The 10,438-nt window shown below is 45.5% G+C and overlaps 1 protein-coding gene across 3 annotated transcripts in view; it reads right to left on the minus strand.

The window, feature by feature from the left end:
- Tmem87b (transmembrane protein 87B) overlaps positions 1-8,145 on the minus strand; it is a 56,938-nt gene extending 48,793 nt beyond the window's left edge. For all 3 annotated transcript variants that reach the window (XM_045147302.1, XM_045147301.1, XM_004651681.2), the window contains exons 1-2: positions 7,981-8,145; positions 1,738-1,798 (exon numbers count right to left, since the gene is read on the minus strand). In XM_045147302.1, coding sequence (XP_045003237.1) covers positions 1,738-1,798; positions 7,981-8,145 — 226 coding nt within the window. The remainder of the gene's footprint in view (positions 1-1,737; positions 1,799-7,980) is intronic.
- Positions 8,146-10,438: the final 2,293 nt, after the last annotated feature.

Raw genomic sequence — 10,438 nt, forward strand, 5'->3', positions numbered from 1 at the left:
ACCTCCTCTTCCTTCTAGCTGGTGGATGTCAGCATCCCTCAGCAAAGATCAACAGACAGAAGAGTCATCCCCACATGTGACCTGAGCTGGAGTGAGAGGGAAAGAGTGTGGCAGTGGATCCAAGGAAGCCAGTTTGCTTTACCCAATGAGACTCCTTATCCTAAGACTTAAATTCTGAGGACAAACTTTTCTAATTAGGATATTAGAAATAGAGGAATTATAACACTGTGAATAGAGTCCAACGTTAACCCACAAGCAGGATCAAAAAATGTTAATGTCCAGGGATTTTTATTTACTACTGCATTGTGGGAATTTAGAAATTTTTCAGTGCACAGAGTGTTTATTACAAACATGACCTTGCACCTATTCACAAAATCTACTTTATCTTGTTTTAAAATCTAAGGCTTGGGGCTGGAGAGATAGATGGGTTAGTGGTTAAGGCACTTGCCTGCAAAGCCTAAGACCCAGGTTGATTCTCCAATATCCACATAAGCCAGAAACACAAGGTGGTACAATGTGTCTGGAGTTCATTTTTCTCTATCTTCCTTTCTCTCTAATAAATGAAATATATTTTTTTAATCTTAAAATCTAAGGCTTTAAAGTCAAATTTAGCCAATCATGATGGCACATGCCTTTAACCCCAGCACTCAGTAGGCACAGGTAGGAGGATCAGCCTGTAGTAGAGTGAGACCCTACCTTGAAGAACCAAAAACAGTTAAATTTTATAGAAAGTATATATTTTTACTGAAGCTGACTTTAAATATAATTTTTAAAGAACGAGTCATACTACATTTTCTGGAAAAGGATTAGAAAAATCCATTCTTACAAATAACTAAGGCTTGAAAGATTCTAGCTAGGTGTGGTGGTACATGCCTTTCGTCCTAGCACTTGGGAGGCAGAGGCAGGAAGACAGCCATGAGTTCAGGGCCAGCCTGAAACTGTATAGTGAATGGGCTACATAAGACCCTGCCATGGAAAATAAAAAAATAAAATCTAAAACGTTAGACATACAGTGGAGTGGGTCTTGAGATCTTATAGCCAGGCCCCACTTACTGCTTCCTGATGACTGATGCCCTGTGACTTGCTGCCTCCAGCTCCTGCTTCCATGCCTTCCCTGCCATAATGCACTGTACCCCTGAACTATAAGTAAAACTGGACCCATCCCTTCTAAGCTGCTTCTTGGCAGGTATTTGATTATATCGATAATGAGTGAAGCAACTACAACACAGAGTAAGAGACTTAATCTGATTATACAATAAGGAAAAAAACATAAATTACATAAAACAGGAAAAGAGGAATAAAAATAAATAAATCACCTTCAAAATAAAAAACACTACAGTGTAATAGAAGAAAAAAGGGAAGGCTCAAAGGGAAAAAATAGAATAAACCAATTTAGGAATATCATAAAAAAAATAAGCCAGGTGTAGTGGCTCATGCCTTTAATTCCAGCACTTGAGAGGCAGAGGTAGAAGGATCGCCGCAAGTTTGAGGCCACCCTGAGACTACATAGTGAACTCCAAGTCAGCCTGGACTAGGATGAAACCCTACCTCAAAAAACCAAAACAAAATAAATAAATAAAAATAAAATAAAATGTTAGACATACTTAAAAACAAAATATTTAGTTTACTATATATGCTATATTAGTTAAAATTACTGTATTCACTATGTTACATTAGTTTACATGATTGTTTTCATTTATAATGCATATCAGATGATGTTTATATTATTATACTTACCAGAAAACTTGATCTCAGTAGAGTTAAACATAGTTTTCCTAAATATCAAAGGTCCTGTTTTCTAAAGTGAAAAACAAACATAGAAGGATCTTAAGTTATTTCCTGCTGCTGAAAAATAGTTTTACCCTTCTAAATATAGAGCTTTAATCTTTGCACCACCTAATTAGTGAATATCTGCTAAAGTCTAACATATCTTGCTTGCTTAAAATTGGAGGACTGTGCCCTTTAGATCAGAGTGGGCTATATAGCATGTCCCTGTTTTGTTTTTTTTTTTTTTTTTAAGTGGGGAGGAGTCTGGGGAGATGGCTAGGTGGGTAAAACAATGCATACATGAACCTGAGTTCAGATTCCAGAACTCACATAAACCCACAATGCACAACCCATATTCCCCAACAAGGAGGGTCCCAGTGGAGGGGGAGGACAGGGAGGAGGCTAACAATGGTGCCAACATGACTACATACACACTGAGTACATAACTATTTAAAAAAAAAAAAAGTGTGCCGGGTGTGGTGGCGCACGCCTTTAATCCCAGCACTCGGGAGGCAGAGGTAGGAGGATTACTGTGAGTTCGAGGCCACCCTGAGACTACATAGTGAATTCCAGGTCAGCCTGAGCTAAAGTGAGACCCTACCTCGTAAAACCAAAAAAAAAAAAAAAGTGGAACACAATAGAGAACATCTGTAATCCCAGCCCTCTTACAGTGAAATGAGAGGCAGAGACAAGAGAATCTTAGCAGCTCACAGGCCAACCAGACTGGCTAGTATTCACAGCCATGAATAAAGAGATCTTGCCTCAAACAAGATGTAAGGTGAGGAACAATACTTACGGCTGTCCCTGGCAACCTCATGTACACTGTAGCACACACATGCCTGCACTCACACATGAACACACATGCATGTGCACATGTACAAAAAAGGTTAAAAAAAATTAAAGTTAGCCCAAAGGTGCTATATGAGTTACTGGGGGAACGTGGCCAACATATGTCTAAGCAATCTGAGGTCTAAACTACTCAAAAACAAACAGCCTGACGTGATGGTCACACACACAAGTGCAATAGTGACACACAGCCATGGTGGATAACCAACTGCTCTTGGATTGGCTAACAGATCCACTCAGTGGGAAGAAAATGATTATCTGGAACTGGGAAACAAGTCAGAATCAGATCTAGATAATGAGTTTACTCTCCAGTATCAAGCTCCCACTAATCTTAGGCTATAAGGGAATCCATACCCATTAAATTCTCCCTAAATTAATAATGGCTAGCCCATTTAACCTGTGCTGACTTTACTCTCCGTTGGAAAATCTGCTTCTCTTTTTTCAGATGGGAGCAGGACCTGAGAAGATAAACTACCCATAGCACTTCACCAATGCCCCAGCTGAAACCACAGAGGAATTGGGGAAATGGGCAAGAGTGATGCTTTTTCAGTGAACCTGGTATCAGCACAGGGGCAAAGGGGACAGACACTGAGGACACTGAACACCTACCAAACCAGAGATCCTAAGGATTCTAAGAGCCCATCACTGAAGTAGACTTAAAATGCACCTAATATGGATCAGGGAATTTTGCGGAAGAAGGGGCAGAAAGATTGTTAGAGCCACAAGTAGGGACACTATGCACAGAGACATTGCCTCTCCCCCATAACCGGCTGTTGCCCCCACAATGCATGACCCACCATCCCCATGGGGTTGACCTGCATCCCCAACAAGGAGGGCCCCTTCAGAAAAGGGGCAGGGAGAAGGGAAGGAATGGTACCAACATGTGTTTTTACATGCTAGGCATGTCCATAACTAACAAAAATAAATCTTTAAAAAACTCTTAAAACAAGTATTAGCTGGCTGGGCTGGAGAGATAGCTTAGCAGTTAAGCACTTGCCTGTGAAGCCTAAGGACCCAGGTTCAAGGCTCAATTCCCCAGGACCCACAGTAGCCAGATGCACAAGGGGGCGCACACATCTGGAGTTTGTTTGCAGTGGCTGGAGGCCCTGGTGCTCCCATTCTCTCTCTCTCTATCACTCTTTCTCTCTCTCTGTCACTCTCAAATAAATTTAAAAAAATGAACAAACAACAACAACAACAAAAAAAAAACAGGTATTACCTGGGCATGGTGGCTTATACTACAACTCAGCACTTGGGAAGCAGAGGTAGGAAAAGTTCAAGGCTAGTGTGGGCTACAAAGTGAGGTCTAGGTCAGCCTGAGCTAGCATGAAAACTTACCTAAAGAATAAAACAAACAAACAAACAAAAAAACCAAGTACTGTACTTCTGCCTCAAGTGCCTGCCAGATGTAGTGACAAGAGAAGGGCTGCAGCCATTAGTCAATGCTGCTTGAACATAACATAAACTGTGGATTTGCATGCTGCTTGCTTGGTATCAAAGTAAAGGTACTTCTGATAAACAACTACGTCCCTCTCCAGACTGATTTTGCTTACTGCTATACTTATAACAGGCCAAAGTTCCTAGAGAATTCCCTGCATAATCAAGGTCTGCTCACTTCTCCAGCAATGTCGATGATGTTTCAGTTAAAAAAAAAAAAAAAAAGCCATGATATTCCCTCCTACCTCAGGACCTTAGTATTCAACCTGAAAACTTAATTTTTTTTCCTTCACTCACTTAGCTCCTTCTTACCCTTCAAAACCCAGCTCAAAAGCTCCTTCCTGGATGACAGTGTAGCTCCGTAGTTAAGATTCAGGCTCTGGGTTTGATCCCTAGTGATCCCACAACTCCTTCAGTCTCTAGCATCCACTGTGCTTCACAACACTTAACCAGAATTAAAATCAAGCAGTCCTCCTAAACAAAACCCCTGCAAAAAAGGAACTGTGTTCAATGGAAGCGTGGTTAGGAACTGAAGAGAACGATGACAGCTCAAGTCACCCTTCCCTTCCCCAACATTTTCAACAGTAATATAATTCACAGCTCCGATCCTTGCTGAGCTCCAGATCCACATGCCCACTGGAATGTGCAGCAGGCAAACTACACTAACCTGCAGCAAAGCAGGCACAGTCCTCTCTGCTCTTCACTAACTCTACACTGTCCACCACCAAGGTGAAACCATCCAGTCACCCAAGGTATAGCTCTTTACTTCTATCACCCAAACCCCAGCACATGCCTACTTTGCACAAGCACTAGGTCTTAATTTAGCCCCTCAACATTCCTACTTTGATTTCTGTAACAGCCTAACTGGTACTTTGACCAGATCTGAGCCTGTAATTTATCCTTGGGCAGCAGCCAGAATGATCAACAGCTCTATCCAAAACTGCAATGGTTCTCTTTCACTCATGTTCCAAACTAGCTACTGGAGATCTAACCCAACCATAAATGGTGCATGTTTGGCCCATAAGGAACTTTTTCTTTTAAGTTTTGAGTTAGTTGACATAATAAAAACATTGTTTCTGGTCTCACTTAAATTTGTGCCTATGGGCCACAGAGTGTCTTCCATCTAGAGCCAAATGCCAGCAGCAGTGGTGTAGCTGTTTTGTGTGGACTGAAACCTTCCCCTCTGAGGGAGGAGGGAATTCTGAGGCTCATGGAACTTGCAAACTTCCAAGACTCAAAAGGCCCCTCCCTAAGGTTACAACAGCTAGGGTGGAGCAGCTGGCGGCAAGTTCTCTGGTGGAACTCCAGAGATGCAGTTCCAGTGATGTCCTCCATGCTGGAGGGGACCTTTCCAGATTGCACCTGCCCAGGGCACCCATGCTCACACAAGTAGCCCCAAATAAACTCACTGGTTCATCAAGGTAGACTTGGATTCAATGACCTTTGGCCTGTTACTGCCTTCTCTATCTATGAACAGAAATAGTCTCCCCAGAAAATGTTATTCAGCAGTTGCCTACTTGAAGGCATGCAATCTGAACCCAGCTTATGCCAGACATCCACCTCAGCTCAGGGGGTTCTGTAGTTTGAGGCCTGTAGCCTCAAGATGAAGGCTGAGGTCAAGTGAAGAAGGACTGTGCTGACTTTAGTTCCCTTTCTGCCAAAACTTGACTCAACAGAAATACCAAGAATTCTCCCCCAATTGCTATTGTTCCACTCTTTTCTTACCAAGGAAATAAATACCTACTCACCTGTTCACAGCAGCCACACACCTCCAAAACGAACTAGATTGGCCCTGTTGGTGTTTCTGTAATATATCATTTATATAACTACCTATTCATGAATCTGTTGTTCCTGTTATTGTGTGAGTTCCTTGAGAGAAGGGATTCTATCTAAAATTCATCTTTACAGGTTGGAGAGATGGCTAAGTGGTTAAGTGCTTGCCTGTGAAGCCTAAGAACCCCAGTTCAAGGCTTGGTTCCCCAGGACCCACTTTAGCCAGATGCACAAGGGGGCACACGCATCTGGAGTTCCTTTGCAGTGGCTGGAAGCCCTCACGTGCCCATTCTCTCTCTCTCTCTACCTGCCTCTTTCTCTCTCTGTCTGTTGCTCTCAAATAAATAAAAATGAACAAAAAAATTATTAAAATTCATCTTTACAAGGGCAACGACCAGTCTAATGTATGATACCCAAACTACTGAACTTTACAAATAAACAAAATCATTTGTTGATGGATTTCAGTACAACTGAATGCACACCCATTCTCTCTTCCTATGAAAAGGAAAGTTCTGACAACCTGATAGGTGAACAACAGTAACAGCAGCAACAACAAAAGCAGACTTTTTGCAGAGAAAGGCTTTACTGACACTACTGGCCTGAGCTGCAGAGGAAATAAAATTAGCCAACAAAATCATGAGGCACCTAAGAAAGAAACTTTTCTGCCTCATGTAGAAATCTGTTCTTTCTTTCCCATAGGACTCTTATTATCCAAAGAAGCCTTGGCAAAGATCCTTACAGACAAGCTCAGGTAAACTGTTTTCTTTTTTCTCTTCTTTCTTCCTTCTGACTTTCCTTTTTTCTTTCTTATCCTCTTCCTTAATTTATTTATTCCTGTATCCTAGGCTAGCCTCAAACTCACTATGTAGCTGATAATGACCATGAACCTGGTCCTTCTGCCCTCCACCTCCTCAGTGCTGGGGTTACCAGCAATCACCGCCATGCCTGGTTTTAGCTAAGACTAGAACCCAGAGCCTCAGCATGCTTGGTAGGCACTCTTATCAAATGAACTACATTCCCAGCCCTTCGACTTAAGTTTTCATGCAGCTGATTCACATCTGATATCTTAATTTCCAGTCACTGGCTTAGTTGCATTCAGTATAGGAACAGCGGGAAACCCAAAGCGGGCTTCCCCAAATGTGTGTTTGTTTGTTTGTTCAGAGAAATTCAGTAATAGATGTGTGCAGCTCCTGTCACTGACGTAAATAAAACACAGCATGACAACTTAGAATCCTATGAGAAATAGTTGCACTGAGTCTGAAAGATACAGAGAGCGACCTGCACTTGTTCTTCTGCATAGTTCTGTGTTATGGGAAGTACATGTACCTACTCGCAGTACTTCTTTTGGTTAAGGAGATAAAAATACTAATTTCTTCTTTAGAACGTGGACATTACTTCAGTGCATCCTAAACAGAGCTGGGTGAGTCATCTGACCCTAGAGAAACGGGGTAATGCCCCTTCCTGACTTCCTGTGTCTTGTGCCAGGATTTCCGTGATTCTGCTCCTGCATCCCTTCCACATCATCTCCTAACTACCAGACGCCAAGTTCTCTAATGGCCTGTTCAGTTAAGGAATAGTTTCCACCCACCCATGCTTCCCAGACTAACCTTTCAAACACTCCTTAACCACACATCCCACCCAGCCTTCACACGGAAAGTCCCGAGCTATGATAGGAGCGCTACAGAACATTTAGGAACCCAAGAAGAAGGTTGGGTAACTATTGCAGGCTTCCTCGAGTTTTAATTAATTTAATAAAGACGAAGACAACACACGCGCTTTCTAAATGTGTGCTTTAAACAGAACGGCTGGACAGACTTCACTGGGGCCTGGCAGGAGATATATGGCCTCCAAACTGCGGCCAGCTGTGCGAAGAGCGGGGACTGTGGTGTGGACAAACAAGGACGGGCTGTGGCCACCCCGCGCCAGGAACGCCGGGCAGGGACGGCCGCTCCGCGCGCCCCCCGAAGCCCAGGTCCAGCGGAGGAGGGGACGCTCCTCGCCCACTGCCCAGTGTGTTTAAAAGGGCAGGAGGCACATCAAGCGGTGCGGGACAGCCTGGCAAAGCCCGGGTGGGCAAGTTCCGGGGTCCGGCCAGCGGGCGAGCGTGGGCGCGGACTGCCCGAGACGCGCCACGCCTCGGCCCCGCACCCCACTTACGTCATTGACCGTCTTTGTCCAGAGCCCGTGCTCAGGGACCGCGTCCACAGCCGCCGGGGCCCAGCACAGCAGGCACAGGGAGACGCGCAGGAAGCGGGCCCCGGCGGGAGGGCGGCGGCGGCGACCCGGCGGCAGCCAGGCCGAGGAGCGCCAGGCGGCGGCCATCTTGACGCGGAAGCCGCACCTGCGCTCCCGGAATCCAGCCACGCCCCGGCCCGCCCCTGGCGCAGCTCCGCCCCGGCGGGCGAGCCGGTGAACGAGCCGCGGGGCTCAGGCCGGGATGCGGAGCGGGGCTTGCGGCCTGCGCGGCGAGGCGCGGAGCGAGCCGGGGAAGCGCGGCTGCAGCATGGAGACGGGCCGCGCCGGGACGGGAACTGGAGGGAGCGAGGCGGGGCGGGCTGAGAGTGGGAAGGTCAAGCGGAGCCGGGGGCGGGGCCGAGGTGGGCGGGCGGGGCGGGGGCCGAGGCGGGTGGGCGGGGCCTTCGCTGAGGGCCGGGGTCGGGGCGGGGCGGGGCCTTCGCTGAGGGGCGGGGCCGGAAGGAGGGGCCGAGCCGTGGAGGCGGGCCTGCGACGTGGAGGAAGGGCGTGACCGGGATGCGCGGAGACACGCGACTGGGAGGGCGGGGTCGAAATCGGAGTGGAGCCGGGTCCTTTGGGGAAATGCAGTCTGACGAGGCCTCAAGCCAGGGTTCCGTGGAGGGGCGGGCTCAGGTCCTGCCCGGGGCTCCCAGTGTCCCGACCCTCTCGGGCCTGTGCAAAGGATTCGTCCACAGTGCTTGGAAGCCAGGGCCAGTCAAACATAAGGCATTGTGTTGACAGCATTTAACGTCGACAGTACAGTTAACAACTTTCAGAACAAGTACAATTGCTTGAATGCCGAAAGCTCACAGGTAACAGGGCTTACTTTAGTCCTATGTATTTGTCGCCTTACATGACATTTTTGCTTTGAAAACCGAATACAAGACTTGCTGAAGCTCATTCATTCTGGAACTTAGTGTTCACTGTGTTGCGAGAACTCTCGATTTATGTAAAGTAGAATCCATTTATATTCAAGAAGATCTTACCAGTCACCCAAGTCATTCTCTAGTAATAACCGAAGACTTGCCATATACTAGAGGTTGCATTCATATGCATTTTCTTCCTAGTAAGCAGTGCAGTCGATTCTGTGTTGGTGGAAGTAATTGTGCCATTGGACACACAGGAACGTCCACTGGAGGTTTAGGTGGTCAGGCAAGTGGCAGAAGACAAAAGATAACATTTAAGTTAGGTTCAGCAAGAAGAATTAAAGGAGAGTTGATTTAAGAGCTGAAGGGTTAATTACGGGAGAAACAGGTTTGAATGTGTTTTATCTGAGTGAAAACAGCCTGCGAGGGCTGGGGAAAAGAAAACCCTTCCAGGAGACTGAATATTGGTGTGAGATGGGAGAGGCAAGACTGGAAGCATTTAAACTGCAGCGGTGCTTGTAGGGGCTCCTACACTGTTAGATGGTGTTTTAGTCTAAGAACACTAGGGTGGCAATGTTTTTAAAGCAAGAAAGAGCAGAAAATCATTTTGGTTGTCATATGAAAATTGTGTTAAGGGCTAGAGAGTTAAGGCACTTGCCTGCAGAGCCTAACTCCCTGAGTTTGGTTCTCCAGTACCCCCATAAAACCAGAGGCACAAAGTGGCACATGCTTCTCTAGTCTGCTTGCAGCAGCTGGAGACCCTGGTGCGCCCATTATCTCTGGTTCTTTTCTATTTTTCTCTGCTTGTAAATAAATAAATAATAATTTTATCTTATTTATTGTTATTATTATTATATTATTTTTGGGTTTTCAAAGTAGGGTCTCGCTCTAGCCCAGGGTGACCTGAAATTCACTACGTAATCTCAGGGTGGCCTCAAATTCATAGTGATCCTCCTACCTTGGTCTTCCAAATGCTGGGATTAAAGGTGTGAGCCACCATGCCCAGCTTTTTTTTTAAGTATTTTATTTATTTATGCATTGGACAGAGATAGAGTGAGGGAGAGAGAGGAGAGAGAGAGAATGGGCCCACCAGGACCTCCAGCCAAGGCAAACGAACTCCAGACATGAGTGCCCCCTTGTGCATCTGGCTAACATGGGTCCTGGGGAATCGAACCTGGGTCCTTTGGCTTTGCAGGCAAACGTCTTAACCGCTAAGCCATCCCTCCAGCCCACCATGCCCAGCTTTTTAAAAATCTTTTTTAAATGGTGTTAAGCTAGAAATTGGGATTTATGGTTGATAATGTTACAGTAATTTCAGAATGAGATCCTGTCAATCCTTATGGCATCAGGATTGGAATTGGTGGGCACAGTGTTAAGAGAAATAAGTCCGATACAAAAAGATACTTGGAAATTTTTTTAAAATCTCAAAAAGTTTATCTCATAAAAATAGAGTAAGAATAATCACTAGGTGTTAGAAAAGGAACACAGGTCGGATGTTGGGTTATAAAGAACTA

The sequence above is a fragment of the Jaculus jaculus genome, chromosome 4 (assembly GCF_020740685.1).
Source record: "Jaculus jaculus isolate mJacJac1 chromosome 4, mJacJac1.mat.Y.cur, whole genome shotgun sequence".
NCBI classification, from domain to species: domain Eukaryota; kingdom Metazoa; phylum Chordata; class Mammalia; order Rodentia; family Dipodidae; genus Jaculus; species Jaculus jaculus.